Source organism: Mastigoproctus giganteus, chromosome 1 (assembly GCF_048544385.1).
Source record: "Mastigoproctus giganteus isolate SK-2022 chromosome 1, ASM4854438v1, whole genome shotgun sequence".
Lineage (NCBI taxonomy): Eukaryota > Metazoa > Arthropoda > Arachnida > Uropygi > Thelyphonidae > Mastigoproctus > Mastigoproctus giganteus.
Genome location: NC_143575.1, coordinates 23,030,344 through 23,046,713, shown reverse-complemented (window position 1 = coordinate 23,046,713; position 16,370 = coordinate 23,030,344). Strand labels below are relative to the sequence as shown.

The following is a 16,370-nucleotide window of genomic DNA, read 5'->3' as shown; positions in this document are numbered from 1 at the left end:
GGCGCACATATAAATACATCGAGTACTCTATTGTTCAAAAACAAAGTGGCTCAATTAAAAGCTAAAAGGTAAAAAAAAAAAAAAAATAATAATAATAATAAATAATAAAAACTTGACTCCTCACAGTTGGTGGATTTTTCCGAGCTCCCATCGACGTTGGGGCCTTGGTGATACTGCAACACTGTGCCGTGATAAATCTGGTCTTGCACAGGCTGAAGTTTCCGTGAGAATATTATTCTTGCAGATTTAGTCGGATTTATGGATAGATTAAAGGTAATCTTTCAGGTAATTTTTCCAGATTAGCTAGTTTTTAATTTATGTCTTTAAATGCTGATTGGATCATCACCCTGATCAGTTCTTGAGGAACTTCATATCGTAAGCATAATGAGTTGGCGACAAGTGGAACCAGCAGTGCCACGAAGAGAACTGCAGAGCTAACACTACTATGGGGACCCTCGCGGTTATAGTTCGATCAACCTAGGATCACCCTGTAACAGCCAGATAAAGTCACGATGGATTTCGATATAAATCTCGAAGTGGACCAGAATAAAACCAATCAGCATCCATTTACTGTCCAACTTCCAACTCATAGAACCAACTTTTCTTTTTCCTCATTTATCCCTTCTACTTCTGTTTTCTGGAACAACGTTCTTTCGCATGTATATTTCCCTACAATCTACAGAAATTCAAGAAAAATGTCAACGAATATCTTCAGTCTTCTCAACCTTGAACCCGTACACGGTACTAGTATTATAGGTTCTAATACTTTTGTGTTTAGGGTTAAGTTTCTGTCCTTTCGTTATTAAGAGACTTCAATTTTTCTAAGAAAGTATCAGAATTATAGCTGGTTTCCTTGTATTTTTGTCTTTCTCGCTTGTTTATATGTCAATACATTTATCGGTGTTTTTTATATAGAAAGTTGCGAAGTCGCCGAGCCTGTGCGCATCATTGCGCATGCGGTAACATGTATACGCAGTCAGTGAATACCTTAGCCTGGAAAAATTTTATTAATTTTGTTTGATTTTCCACCAGAACATTTATTGCCAATAAATTAACAAACAGATACTGTATGTGTTTCATAGGTGTCGGTAGTGTAAATTTGAATGACCAATAAAAACCATTTGTACATTTCATGTCTTGGCGACACGTCTGCTTCCATTTTCTCTGACGACATATTTTTTATAAGGATTTGTTTATTTTTTTTCTCTGTCAAGATGATGCTCCGCCTGCTTGTTTTTTGGGTTAAAAATATGCAGAGATGGTGAAAGATTTCCAAATTACAACACGAGATGTAAACCTGTCTGAGAACTGCTTGCAAGTAATGAAACGTCAGCTGGCCTTGGAGAACCTGTAACAGAAAGGGAATTAATTGTAAGTTACGTTCGGGATGTTTACCTGGCATAGATGTCATCAGGGTTGCTGAAATTGCCATAGCGATTTCATTTCGTGCAAATTTAATATATTGAATTCCTATAACCGTGAAGGTTTTATTTTTATTTATTTTGTATATTTGTGATAATTTACTGAGGACAAGCTGCACTTGGTAAATTTTAATAATTTTTATGCAACTTCATTTCGAATTTCGCACATCAAAATTTCAAATACAATGGGAATTTTAGAAAAAAAAAAGTAGTTCCTTATATTGTACAGGAAGTCCCAAAATAAATGGTACATATTACCATTTCGAAGTACCGTTTACTTTGGTTACTGTTTATAAACTCGTAAAATCCAGTGGCGAAACTATAAATTGCTTGCCAGAATGCCGAGAGTCAACCATCTGATCTTTTACAACCATGCCAAACGGGTCCCCTCATCCCTCGGGGTGCCGGTGGTGGCGTACCTATCGGTATGGTATTTTTGATAAGATCTTATAACAATAATTTATTAATAAAGATACTAAAGCAAAAAGATAATAAATAAAACGAAAATTTGAATGACCAATAAAAATCATTCTGTCCGTTTCGTGCTGCTGCTGTTGTTTTTGTTGGATTTTAGGAGCATTAGCGACTAAGGCCATATTCCCGAGTTTCCGGGAGTAAAAACATGCTACCCTCGCCTCATACCGACTAACTCAGCCACATTTTGGAAAAGGCCCATAAAAATTCTTCACGTCATTGACGGGATTCGAACTCTGGTCTTTTCCACTTGTGGGGAAGACGGCAATTTTACCAATTGTGCTACCCACGAGGTCCCGTTTCATGCCTTGGCAACGCGATTGCTTCTATTTTCTGTGACAACTCGTAACCTTAAAACAATGCTCTGGATTAATCTGTAAATTGGCGGAAATTTTACACATTGCTTGTAATGTGCATTTTTATTAAACTCAATGTGGTAATACCAGTTTCATATCGAACTTTGCTGATAAAGGTGGACCGTTTGCGACGAGAACTAAAATATGTTGCTGTTGCTACAACAAGACAAAGTTTGCAACTGGTCTAAAAATTTTTACCTTTTTATGCAAATTTTTAGTTACTTAAACATTCATAGTGCAGTGGTCCTCGTGGGTAGCAGAGTTGATAGAATGCTGTGCTCCCCACACCGGGTGGAAAAGACCTGAGTTCGAGTCCTGTCGATGACGTGAGGAATTTTTATGAGCTTTTTTACAATGTGGCTGAGTTAGTCGGTTTCAGGCGAAGGTAGCATGGTTTTTCTCCCTGAAACTCGGATTTTTCATCCAGCAAACGCAAAATCGACCACCGAACACACGCAGTTTACAGACAATATGGCCTTAGTCGCTGATGCTCCTAAAACAGTACTGCAACAAGAACAGCAATAGTGTAGTGATGTACTACAGCGGATATAAATAAAGCTACAGAGTTTACAGTCGACGTCTCACCGAAACGATCTTAGTTAATTCGAACATAGGAAAGTACGGGAATGTCTTAGGACAGGATTTATCAAACGAGAGATTTCTGAGCTTCCTAACTTTCCAAAGAAAACCATACCTGTAACCGGAGAAAGTTTGGAAAAATTTTAAACTTAATTTTTGAACAATTTTAAACACCAGACAGCCACCAGTGTTTTACAGCATTGGTTGATGTCTGGTATGTTAAGCGCTAAGGTAGCTAAGGCCACGAAGGGTCTGCATACTGTACCCGTACTTGCGGCGCCTCCGTAGCCAGGTGGGAAGGAGCAGCAGTGGTAGCACACGTTTCTTGATTAGACCGGGATTCGAGCCCGTCACCACCAAATACGGAGGATGCGGAAAGGTCAAGGGAATGACCACCGCATATTCCCGGAGCAATATGGCCTTAGTTGCTAATGCTCCTAAAAACCAAATAACAAACAAAAACAAACAAACCCGTTCTTGCATGTGTAGTTCGGTCGGTTTTTCTGTTTACGGGACGAAGAATCAAAACTTTCAGAAGACAAATCCATGCAGCCCTTGCCCGAGACGGACTAACTTGGTCATAGATTGAAAAAAAAAAAAAAGGAGTTCATGCCTTTCGTGGTAACATGAAAAGTCATATTAGCCGGCCGGGTTATTTATAATAATAGAGAAGGCTGAGAAACATTGGCTTTAACTGTTTAATTCACATGGTAAAAGATATCTCGTACAACCTAGGAATTCCTAAACCCAATACATTCTTTATGCTTGTAAAAACTTTTTTCTTTTATTTTCTATAAATGCAGTAATAAATATAGTAATATAAAAATTATTCTTATAAATAAACTTATTAAAATCGAGGTTTGTAAGTAATTTTTAACTTTCTGACAAAGTATCTGTAGTTGTTTGGCTCCTTCATTAAAATGATTTATGGTATTAATGCCTCTTTGAAAAAATGTAGGCGTATATTACAGGTACTCAGTCATCTTAGAGAAAAAATAATCTGCGATCTATTTAGAGTTATCGCGCGTATATAAATTGGGTACTGCATAGAAATAAATCCAATAAATGTTGTAATTTAGGTATTTTTTATTAGATATCTTTTGTTTAAATTCTTTTTAACTGTTAAAATAGTCAGAATAGTACAGTTTTCAGATAGGAAGCTGTAGATAAATGATTGAAAAGTACTTACTTTACTGTGCAAGTATGTCAACTCAAGGTCATCTTCCACCAAACAGCTTGAAAAATTCACAGGAAATTTGATATCCTTCGAGATAATAATTTCAATTACAACCTTGAAAAGCCAAGTCAAAATATCTCCTCCTTCCTTTCTCTGTTTTTTTTTTTTTTTTTTCTTTTGTTCTTTTTCTCATTACGCCACTCACACCAAAATTTTCTTCAGTTTATCTGAACAGAGCACTTTTCCCACTGCTGTCACCGACCAGGAAATATCTAAAACAGATAAACAGGAATAAATGAGTATATACATTAAAAACGGCGTAGTTTTTATGCATATCTGGTTCGGTTTATTAAGTACAAACATATTCTAAATATCGATTGGCGTTCATTTCCTTTGAGACAACAAAATCAAGGAAAATTGCGAAGTTGGTTCTCTTTCGGTTAATTGTATATGCCTTTCTGCACTGCTTATACTAGTATTAGTAAATGGTCTGGCGCCAGCACTAATCACAGAAACCAGTTTCCCCTATGTGATCGTCTGCGAAGAGAATTTCCCTCATTTCAAGATGAAAAACCAGAACCATATGCTTGAGAAAACTATAAGTTCCGCCTGAGTTCGGCTAACTCAATCCTCAACAATAATTCTCTTAGAAGTGGCTAGATGTCGACCTACAGAAGTTTGCCTCTGATCGCACCTATAGGTATAGAATATTGGCATCTCGAACTACCACTCGTCTCAAGATCAAAGGTCCTCTGACCTCAGTGTTATTAAATCATCTGCCAAGCTCACCAGAATCCGTTTTATTTACAACTGTCCATACTAATAGTAATACAACTTGGAACTGTTTTTGTAGTGCCTTACGCAATGTCTAGTTTAGTTGCTTCTAGCATTCTAGTGCATGTAAAATTACGCCGTCTGGATCCTATGCTATGCCAATTAATCCGTATAATTTATCAATTAACCAGTAAATTTAACTTTGTTCAATTTGTTATCTATTAATCGTTAAATTATATTTAAAGTAAAATTAATGCACATGTGTTTTTTCAAAATATATTCTGTGAACCCTTGACCCTCTGGCCGTGATGCGATTATTGAAATTACTTTGTAGAAGTGGAAGTTTCGCGAGTAACACAGTGATTATAATCACCGTTCTCTCCACACCAAGTAGAAAAGGCCCGGATTCGAATCCCATCAATGGAGCGAGGAACTTTTATAGGCTTTTTAACACGTGGTTGAGTTAGTCGGGCTCAGGCGAGGACAGCAAGATTTTCCCTCCCCGCAAACTGAGGTTTTTGGTCCAGCGAAAACGGACAAACCGACTAGAGAACACACAACTTAGATGAGGTAATTCTCGGACGGGCCTAATATTCAAAGCAAGCGTATACAGTGTAAAGCAAAAACAAAAAACTGCCCACTTAATTTACCCACATACCTGCAAGTAGGTTAATGTCTTTGGATATTTGCTGAGTTTGTCTCATGAACTTTTGTTAATTTTAATATGCATAGTTAGAGTTTAATTAAAATGCAATAACTTGTATTAGATAGCATCAGTAGTTTAAATTACATATTTCAGTTTGTATATATAATTTCAGGACAATTCAAGACCCAGCTAGCCAAAGACTAACTTGGAACAAACCTCCATTGACTGTATTAGTAATTAAGAAAGTACTTGACTCTTCTGTTATACAACCATTTGTTGACTTGGTGGAATGGTTAATATGTGTAAGTAAAAATCGTAGTGTTGTGCATCGCATATTTTTGAATCATAAGTGATAGATTATATTATATATTAAAATGTGATTATCTGTTGTTATTGTACAGTTGCATGACAGGATTCAACTTCCTTTCATTTCATTTTCTAGACACTTGGCACTAGTTTGAATGGTTTTCGACTTACCAAATCGTGACTCCTTAATTCATCAGAATTCATATTAGGCAATGTGCATCTAATATTCTTTCACAAATCGAATTTTGCAGTGCATAATAGGATATATACACTATATTTTCAAAAGTAATCGGACACCTGCTTGTTTCAAATAACCTTTTATCGGTATATGTATATGATAACGTGTCGATCATCTTAATTTTTGGAACAGGAAGACGGTACTTCTATTCCTCCTGCAACACGGTAGGTAGCCAATTGAACTATCTGGGCAGGCCAATGAAGCCAGTCAAGCTTTTGAACACCCATATCATCGAACCAAGTCCCTGCAAGATGTCAAGTATTATCTGGTGCATTGTTGGGTTGAAAAAAAAAAAAGGGCTCTTCCCGTACTGACTGGTCACTGTATATCTTCTGTTTACAATAACAGATTATTATTATTAAAATATACAGACCTATACAGTAAGGCTTACTAGCTGTTTTATTCATTAAATATTGAATTTATGAAAATATATAAGATTCTTTATTGTTCTTTGATAAAGAGAAAGCTCATAATATTGATGTTTCTCTACAAGTAACGAATCGGAATGGGGATTTTTTTTTTTTTTTTTAATTTTAAGGTTTTACCTGACTGATTTCTTGTTTTATTAATGATCAAACAAGAAATTAGCGGATCCAGTCACCCCCTTGTCGGGGGACGATTGCCCACATTTAATGTTTTAATCTTAAAACATTACATCCACTGTTTAATCTTATCTATATATCTAAAATGAATTGTAATACAAAAGTATAATAAGCGAAAACAATATTTGAATCCGAATTTAATAAAGTTCAACGTTCAGCCGTTGGTTTGATAATATACAGGTATTTTGTATTAATAAACGTTTAAAAAAAATTATTATTAGACGTTGGTTGAGGCACCAGTTTAAGCTTTTCTTGCATATAGTTTTTATAATAATGTATTTTCACCAAATGAGCCTCCAAAAAGTATCCTTGCGTGCTTTGAAAATCTAAATATTAAAACCCAGTATTCAGTTCATTAATTCCGATTAGTTCAGTAAATTTAGTTTGCCATTGGACACGATAACCAGGTCACTGTCCTCCTGGTGTTCTGGACTTCAGTCCTTCAACGTTAATTTAATATTAACAATGAATTGTTATCTTTTCTGTCAGTATTCTAGAGGATATGAAAAGCTTTAAATTGAAGTCCGCATCGAATATTAGGTTGCCTTGAGCCACGAAAAATAGTTCAAGGGCAGCTGCAGACATGCCCGAGAGTGCTATGCTTTGTGAGACCCCACACGAAACTTTAAGGCTGTATCCTTGTGATTGATAATAAGTATGTGAATAATAACCTTGAGTGTTTTTATTTTTGCATGTATATCTGTGGCTGTACCTAGAAATCAATCTGACTTACTTCGATTTCTCAGAAATTTCATTCAACAATAAATAATGATGTATATAATGAAATAAATAAAATATATGTACAGTATAGTATATATATTTTTGTACCCCTCCAGATTAACCTCCGGGAAAGAGCACCCCTCGCCCATGCCTTGGTACGGCCCTTTTTGGTGTATACCAAAACGACGAAAGAATATTTTCATTTATAATTAAGATGATTTAAAATATGTCTTGTTTAAAAAGTTATTTTAATAAACTTTCAGCATGTGTAATATGATTTTATTTGAAAAAAATCCAGTCATGCAATTTCACTTTTAATTCTAAATTTCTTAAAAAAATAATTAAAAGTAATAAACGTTTAATCTTCGCTTAATTTTCCAGGCAAAAAATTACATTAATAAATAATAAAAAAAAAATTAAATCTTTCACACACGTCTTTTGGAAATGTTTTTTTTTTTTTAATCGAAATTACAAAATTGATGGTATTTTCATTTGTCAAAATAAATTTCATTCTGTAAAAATAATGCTATACGTTAATAATTTAATTTTTTTTCTCTAGACTAATTTTAGTGTGTTTATCTGAGTTTAAAAATGGCTATTATTTCCGCTTTTTGTAAACAAGGAACTCATGGTTTGTGAGAGCTACAATTTTATCAAATTTCTTATATGTTTGGTTTTATTATATTTTTTTTTCCTCTGTGTTGAGTCGATACGAATTTTTATTCTTTTCTAGAGTATTTTTTGGCGGTGGAATCCCTATACGCTGCCCCCACCGGTTGGATCGCCAAATGTAAAAAAAACTGATTTAAAGTGCAATGCATACGACATTTGGAATTGTTTCAAAAATATTGCCTTTTCTGTTATTCATATTTATACTTTTACAGCAAGGTTTGCCAATTTTTTTTTTTTTTTTTTTTACCGAGAGATTCCTAATACTGTGGTGTAGACATTTTTTGTACTTGCTTCTACTGTGCATATCTTCATCAATGCCCGAATGGTGTTCGAATAGGCTTGGTATATTCGAGCATTATACACTCTACCCAGTGGCGGATCCAAAATAAAACAATGACAGGAGTTGCACCATTTTGCGCACTAGAATGGCGATCACATTAGCATCAGTGTTGCTAACTGTAGTCAGTTGAAAATAGATGAGAAACAATGCAAAAATAGATAAAATCCTATGCTTACAAGTTAGTGCAAATGCATCTAATCTGCTCGCAGCTAACTACTAAATAATTATAAGATTGGCATCATTATGTATATCTCATGATATTGCACTACCTCGAATAAGTAACTCTTCACCATAGGAGAAGACTATTGTTACTTATTCTCAATGGATGCCACCACCCAGACGGCACCGTTTCAAATATGGTATGGGATAATGATCTCTGTTATCCTCATACTATACCTATTAGACTTAGCAAAGCAAAAAAGATGTAGGAAGGTGATAGTAGGAGAAGGAAGAATGCCGTTGAAGGAAGAAAGGGACAGTTACTCCAACTCACACCACTCAAAAACTCCTCGAATAGGCAACGCCTTCCCAGTAGAGAAGATTGTTACCTATTTTCGGAAACTCCGTGGCCATCAGCCCCCTCCCCAGACGGCACCGTTTCGGAGCTGATTGACTGTTCTTCGGTGGGTGGGCAGGCATGCGTTTGTTGCAATGATGGCAAGGCAGTTGCGAAGTATAACTCCAAAATATGAGAGATGCCTGATGGTGTGTAGTAATTTGAATTACGTTGCGTTTTAAGGCAAAATCTCAAGTTGCGTAGTGAGTTAACATGCTTACAAGTTAGTGCAAATGCATCAGATCTGCTTGCAGCTAACTACTAAATAGTTATAAGATTGGCATAATTATGTAATCTCACTACTCAATTTGAGGCTTTTGCCCTAAAATGCGACGTAATTCAAATTACTACACACCATCAGGCATCTCTCATATTGTGGAGTTATACATCGTAACTGCTTTGCCATCATTGCAACACCAGGGTGCCTGCCCACCCACCGAAGAGGAGCCAATCAGCTCCGAAACATGTCGTCTGGGTGGTGGCATCCACTGAGAATAAGTAACAATAGTCTTCTCCTATGGTGAAGAGTTGCTTATTCGAGGTAGTGCAATATCATGGCAACACGTTGTGAAGGTATTCACAATATGAGATATACATAATGATGCCAATCTTATAACTATTTAGTAGTTAGCTGCGAACAGATCTGATGCATTTGCACTAACTTGTAAGCATGTTAACTCACTACGCAACTTGAGGCTTTTGTCCTAAAATGCGACGTAATAAAATCCTGTTAGCTATGAAAAAAAAAAAAAAAAAAAAATGTAGCTAAAGGAAATTTAAACGATTGGAGTATATTTTCCGAAAAACGACAGGGGAGGCACGTTCCCTGGTGCCCCTATCCTGAATCCGCCACTGACTCTTCCCTTTAAATAGTAAATGGTGGGAATGTATTCCGCCCTCCACCCTTCCTTCCATTAGTTAATAACTAATAAATTATTTAACATTCAAGACATTTATTTTGTTATTGATATTTATTTTGTTCGTCTTTTCATAATTTTAAAGCTTAGTTAATCGTAATATTGCATTTATTTTCCTTTCAGGAGAAGCACATGGTTGTCTTTGTTGAAGCATCCGTATTAGACGACGTTTATCTTTTAGCCAACAAGACATTCATTCCATTTAAAGAAAAGCTGTGCACATTTAAAGAAGGTTAGTCTTTTTAAAATTATGGAACAAGTCAGCACTTCCAATGCTCAAAGCTGATCCATATTTAGGAAATTCCATGAACATATTTTCCATACTTAGACGGAGTTTAGAAATTTCAAAGATAAATTATTCTTCCATAATTTTATTTGCTTACCAATCTGGTAGACCGCTTTCGAACCATATTAAAATATTTCAGATCTTTTGCGATATACCCAATTTAAACTCCATATATCTGTTCTTTTTAGTGAGTTTTCATTTATTTCGATATCGATAACTTATCGATTTCCCATCCATTTAAATTTATTTTTTAAATATTAAAAGATTTTTAATATTTAAAAATCTTTAAATAAATTTTTGTCTTTTTAAATAAAATTTAGATAGATGTATGGGAAGTAAGTTTTTTCTGAAACAGAATAATTTTCGTGTACTTCCGAGTTGATTCTTTTGCAATGTATGCTCATCGCTTGGCACCGTTTACTCTTCGATAATATTCATGTTGATAAATGTTCGTTTAATGGCATTTTAAACTTTAATAGCAATTAATTTTCAATTATTAGTAGTGCAAATACATCATTACATAGCTATAAAAATAAAATCTACGTACATGATGCATTAGTTTTTAAATTTATACGAAATCATAATTCACTTCTGATCGTACCGGAAGTAATAGCACAAATTTGTTTTGCACAGGAAAAGATGACCTTACAGACAAGATAGATTTCATCGTCTGCCTTGGAGGTGATGGTACTCTGTTGTATGCGTCTTCGCTCTTCCAGGTGAGTGAACTGGGATATTTGCTGTTGGACTTCGTTAGTTTTACTGAGTAAAATAAAACGTGACATTTTAAATAAATATATATATATATATATATATATATATTTTTTTTTTTTTTAATTTTTTTATTTTAGCAAAGTGTTCCTCCCGTTATGGCTTTTCACTTGGGTTCTCTGGGGTTCTTAACGCCTTTCGAGTTTGACAACTTTCAGGAGCAACTCACAAATGTGTTGGAAGGTAAGTTGGCTACAGTTGACTACGTTTAGACAACGCATTCTTGAAACAGATGCTTAAATTTTCTTTCCTTCTTCATAATTTAATTAATTACTTTCCTGCCCGACGATGTCTTTTCATAATTATAAAAAAAAATTATTTATTTTAATTTCATTCCCTTGATTGGTCCTGCTTTCAGGAATTTGAGGTGCACTTTAGCATTAGCAGTGTGATGCTTTGTCGTCTTAATAATTCTTCTAAAGAATTTTTGAAAATAATATTTATTAAAATTTTTTTGACAGAATGACAATTTTGTAATGATTATTTTTGGTGCAAATGCACAATTACACACACTTGTGTAATAATAATAATTATTATTTTTTGTGTGTGTGTATATTGGATAAACGTGAGTCATGTAGTTATGCATTATTAATTCGTTAATACGGAAAGGGTAAAAAAAAAAAAAAAAAAGATATTTCGTATCTTATAATTATTACGTTTGTTTCAATAAAATTCTTAGGGTAAATCTATCAGTATCACCGATGACTTTTTACACTTGCGTTACTTGTGTATGTTGAAACGGGATTATTGGGCACCCTGTTTCATTTTTGTCGGGACAACGGGACATTTCGCTCAAAAACGGAACGACCCTGTTTTTTTTTTTTTTTTTTTTTTTTTTAAACAGGGGGGGGGGATGTCTGGTCGTTCTATTTTATGCGAAAATTATTTTGTGAACCAACAGATAGAAACACTTCCGAAATATACAAATTAGCATATTACTAGGCCTTTCTTAATAGTGTATTACATAATCTTTTGACAAGGTCACCAGATTTGAAAGCCTGCCAGATTTAGAACTCAAGGAAATAAATCATTATTTGGGTAGTATGTATCATAAGATGTTGGTTTTCTGCAGTACTTCGATGTAATTAGCGAAATATAAAATGCATTTATGGAAAGTATTAGTGAAAGCTGATACATTTACTATAATTGTTAATACTGTTTAAATTGATAAAGCACTGCTTAGAAAGTGTGGACAAAGTTTGTCAACTAGACATCTTAGAAAAAGGGGGTGATATAGATATATAAGTCCTTGAAGGGAATCGGGGTGTTATATTTTCACTGGCACAAATAAAAAATTTCGGAGGCAATAGAAAGCTTGATCTCGTGAAGTTTATGTTCGGACAACGTGTTGTAGGTCAATGGATTGAATTGCTTGTCACGTAGTCGAGGCAGCTTGTTTCGTCAAGTCCAAAGCGGAAATAGGCCCCCTTCCACTCGGTATTTTTTTGACAACATTGAATTAAGAAAATTTCATATTATTGACTTGTCCAAAGACTATATCTGATGGTAAATCTAATTGTTAATTGGTACTCAGATGTGTAAATAGGAAATATCACTTTTTTCTTTTTCAGGTCATGCAGCTCTGACCTTACGCAGCCGTCTAAGTTGTATCATTGTCCGCAAAAATGACTCTAATGAAAAAAGCAATAAACCTCACACCAGCTTCTTGGTAAGGATAATCTGTAATTGATTTTAATATTCTATCTTTTATGAAATAATAAAAAACTTATTTGATATTTTGCGTGTTATAGACAGAGAAGCTACTTAGGTTACAAAGGTGGCTCAATAGCAATCCATATTATTCTAGAATTTCTGATGACAAGATTTAAACTAGGCATATTTATTAGTCCTTTTCTATATAATCACTACCTGGGAGATACATTTCTGCCACGATCGATATACATTTTCCTCTTTTCGGTGGAAAAGAGAAAAATGGCTTTGAGAATCGATAAAGAAGTGCATCTAGGCTCAAGGTCGTGAAAATACTCTAGAGGCAGAATCGGTAATTTTTTTGGATTTATTTATTTATTCACTTAACTTCCAAGAAATTCGTGTAGAGTTTCTCTGCAACGTCGACTCAAACATTGTAGATATAACACCAGCGACTAAAATTGGTCCCTAATTTGTACAGTTGATCTTACTTTATGAATCAGTATTACGTAGGTCTTTAAACAAGTCCAAAACACGTACGTCTATTTAAGTTAGTTTCTTTATAATTAACACATATTGAATCAGACCACAGACCCATCTTAAGGAATGACTTCGCAGTTTTTCATCCAGTGAAAAGATTTCAGTTTAATTTCGTAGCCAACCCAGGAACTTTATAAAGGCATTTCCTCTCGGGATTGTAGCTGTTGGCCTCAGTCGAATATGTAGGTAGAGTTTTTTTCTTTTTTTTTTTTTTAGTTTTCCTAAGAAGACTTCTGAAAATCTTGTCTTTTACATAGGGATTGAAATGGACCGGAGCACTTCCATAAAATTGTTACAATGTAGGATACACAGAATTGTCCTGAAGGTTTCATCTCGCACCATTGTGGGATGAAATGCTGACGGTTTCATACAGTGTAACGCAAAACACTCAAGTCGTAAGTACACGTATATTCTTGGAGAATCTTCCATACCCAAACAAGTCTGTCAGACTGGAAGAGCATGTAGCGTCGTGATTCATTGCTGCACAGGACTGATTTTCATCGATCTATAGCCCGTGTTCGGTGTCTTGCACCATGCCAGTCAATGGTATATACTGTATTTGTTTTTTGTTATCAAATGCTTATGGGCTGTAGCTGTTATTGAAAATTCCATTGATGCCTAGAGTAATTTCTAAAGGAGACTCTTCATTTAGGTTGTTTTGATCGATCGGGTGGAAAGAGTAGTGGGTTTCCGCTCTCACAACATGAAATCTGCGAGTGAACCCACTTGCACAGCAGTGTGGAATAAGCTTCTGTTGCACCTTAAAACCAAAAACAGGAACCACCACTATTGCCTAGCAACGCAGAGAAGACGAAGGGAAGCTCGTTTCACGTAATCAGAGAATACTTGGAAGGGTAGGGCAACAATCGGGTAAGACATCCCCCATGCAAAATATCAGCCAGGAGTTTTTAAGGCGTCTGTAGAGATTTAGGTTTGTACAAACCCAAGTTTATAACTGAAAGCGGAGCTTCAGAAACCAGACATCACGAATCGTATCGCTTTGTGTAGTTCAATGAAGGCGACCACCCAGTACAGGAAGGACGCTGATTATAATCACTGTGCTCTGGCAGAGGCATCGGTGTAAAACCAACGTGTGTACGTATTCTTTTGTTGGGTATTGTATAACAACATGTACTCAATATAATACTAGATATATCCATCGCTGTACACGATAAATGTTAAAAGTCAAATTTTATTGCTCAATAATTGCCTTCTTCAAATGGGATGAGTATATAAGCGACCCTAGACCAGTTTCCAGCAATTGGCATCCTAGGCGAGCCGTGAAATTTGTTACTCATTCTCAGAGCCCGAGGACAAAGGTGGACTGAGGTTTTTGACCCCATAGGCGACCTCCTAATTGGCCTGTATGAATAGTCTGCGCGGTAGCACAGTGGTATCGTCATCGTCCTCCCCACTGAAAAGGTCCGGGTTCGAATCCCGTCGATAACACGAGGAACTTCAATGGGCTTTTTTCACTCCGTGGCTGAGTTAGTCGGTTTCAGGCGTAGATATCAAGTTTCCCCCCTCCAGAAACGGGTTTTTCGTCCAGAAAAACAGGCAAATCGACCAGAGAACATACGCAACTTACAGATATAATAAATAATTAAATGGGTATAGGTAAGAAATTACGGGTGGCCCTAATATAATAGTTTGAGTTTGACCTATATGAATAGGCCTCCACTGTAATTGTCCTTCCGTAGGATTTCCAGTTTTTTTTTTTTTTTAATTGACAGCGATAAGCTTCAGAGTTCGGTAGACGCTAAAGTTCTGATATTCCGGTTGAGATGACTTTGGCACTCTAAATTTACCAAATCTGAAATTCAAGTAACTGCAACCTACTTACAGATGGAAATTCATTAACACCACTTTGCTTACATTTCACCCACATTTAGTCACAGCATATCAGAGAAGTGAAATTTTTTGCTGCCTCATAATTGTGTGGTATTAAGCGGTAATTGTAAATCTCCGGCGAGTAACGATTACGAAAATAATAACCCGTGTACATTTCGGAAATATTTATGAAGTTTTGCCAAAGAATTACCCCTAAAAGTTGTTTATCATTTCTTATCTCATTCGCGCGCGCGCGTGCGCACTTTGAGGCTAATCCTCTCATTTTCTCCACAGAACCGTTTTAGATGGCAAGGTTTCTTTGAAGACAATTGCGTAATTCACTGGTTGGGTTATAACCGAACATTAACAATCACCGTAATTGTGCAATCATCTAACGTTAAAGAACCTTTTTTCGGTGGCGTACTAATCCTTTGGTTGACACTAAAAGATTTATCCCATGTAAAGGTACAAATGTGCTATATGCGTTGTTTGGGTTATCATTTAACGACATCGAGATTATTTCCGATTGTTCTTCTGCATTAACTCCGACCTGTGATTGCAACTCTGTTATTTGGATGGAGGTTGCGCATCTGTACAATGAAAATTTACGCGCTGTGAATAAATGAGGCCGGTGAAAGATGTATAGCACTTATTATCTTGGTCTTACATTAATTGGCAACTAACATAATAATTTCAGTTGTAGCTTAGACGATTTCAGTCGTTCTTCTTGGTGACCCATTAATAATTTGGCGGATAGATGGCAAAGAACTGTGGCAGTTATGCTATTGCTGCTATAAGGGCAGAAAATTAACTGTGAACAAATAACACGGTTGAAATATGTAAAATTATTTTCTCATTACTCTATTTTTACATACTTGCTTTGTTTGTTAATTAAAAGATGTTAATGACAGTAATGGCAGTGTACTACTGCAACAGTATCTAGAAAATTTGGATAGATGGACTGAGAAGTGGTAACTGAAGTTTATCATTGACAAATGCAAAAGTACTGTATATGGGTAGAGGTAATCCCAGAGGAACGTACCAACTGTGTGGTACTACACTTAGGGTGGTAGAAAAGGAAATAGACTTGGAAGAAATTGTGCAGTCAGATATGAAGTTTTCTGAGTAGTGCAGACAGATTGCCAGAACAGGTCATGGGGTATTGTCAATGATATACAGGAAATTTGCTAGCAGGGAAAAGGAGCTGATTGTCCCTTTGTATAAAGCAATGGTCAGGCCACGCCTTGAGTACTGCTCTGAAGGCCTCATTTTAGGAAGGATGTGAAGTTGTTTGAGTGTGTACAGAGAAGGGCAACAAGATTGGTGAGGGGAACGAAGGGGTTCTCTTACCAAGAAAGGATTAAGTTCTGCAAATTGCAGCGGCTGGAGACTAGGCACCTGCAAGGTGATCTGATTGAGGTGTACAAGGCCTTTAATGGGTTGAATATGTTGAATTCTGATGGGATTCTTCCGCTTGCTCAGATTACGAACCTAAGGGGGCATAAATTTAAATTG

At 35.8% G+C, this 16,370-nt stretch overlaps 1 protein-coding gene across 3 annotated transcripts in view; it reads left to right on the top strand.

Moving 5' to 3' along the window:
- LOC150090634 (NAD kinase-like) overlaps nt 1–16,370 on the top strand; it is a 109,887-nt gene that overhangs the window by 66,852 nt on the left and 26,665 nt on the right. For all 3 annotated transcript variants that reach the window (XM_090371921.1, XM_090371903.1, XM_090371912.1), the window contains exons 3-7: nt 5,600–5,729; nt 9,902–10,010; nt 10,698–10,783; nt 10,916–11,018; nt 12,407–12,504. In XM_090371921.1, the coding sequence (XP_090228047.1) occupies nt 5,600–5,729; nt 9,902–10,010; nt 10,698–10,783; nt 10,916–11,018; nt 12,407–12,504 (526 nt within the window). The remainder of the gene's footprint in view (nt 1–5,599; nt 5,730–9,901; nt 10,011–10,697; nt 10,784–10,915; nt 11,019–12,406; nt 12,505–16,370) is intronic.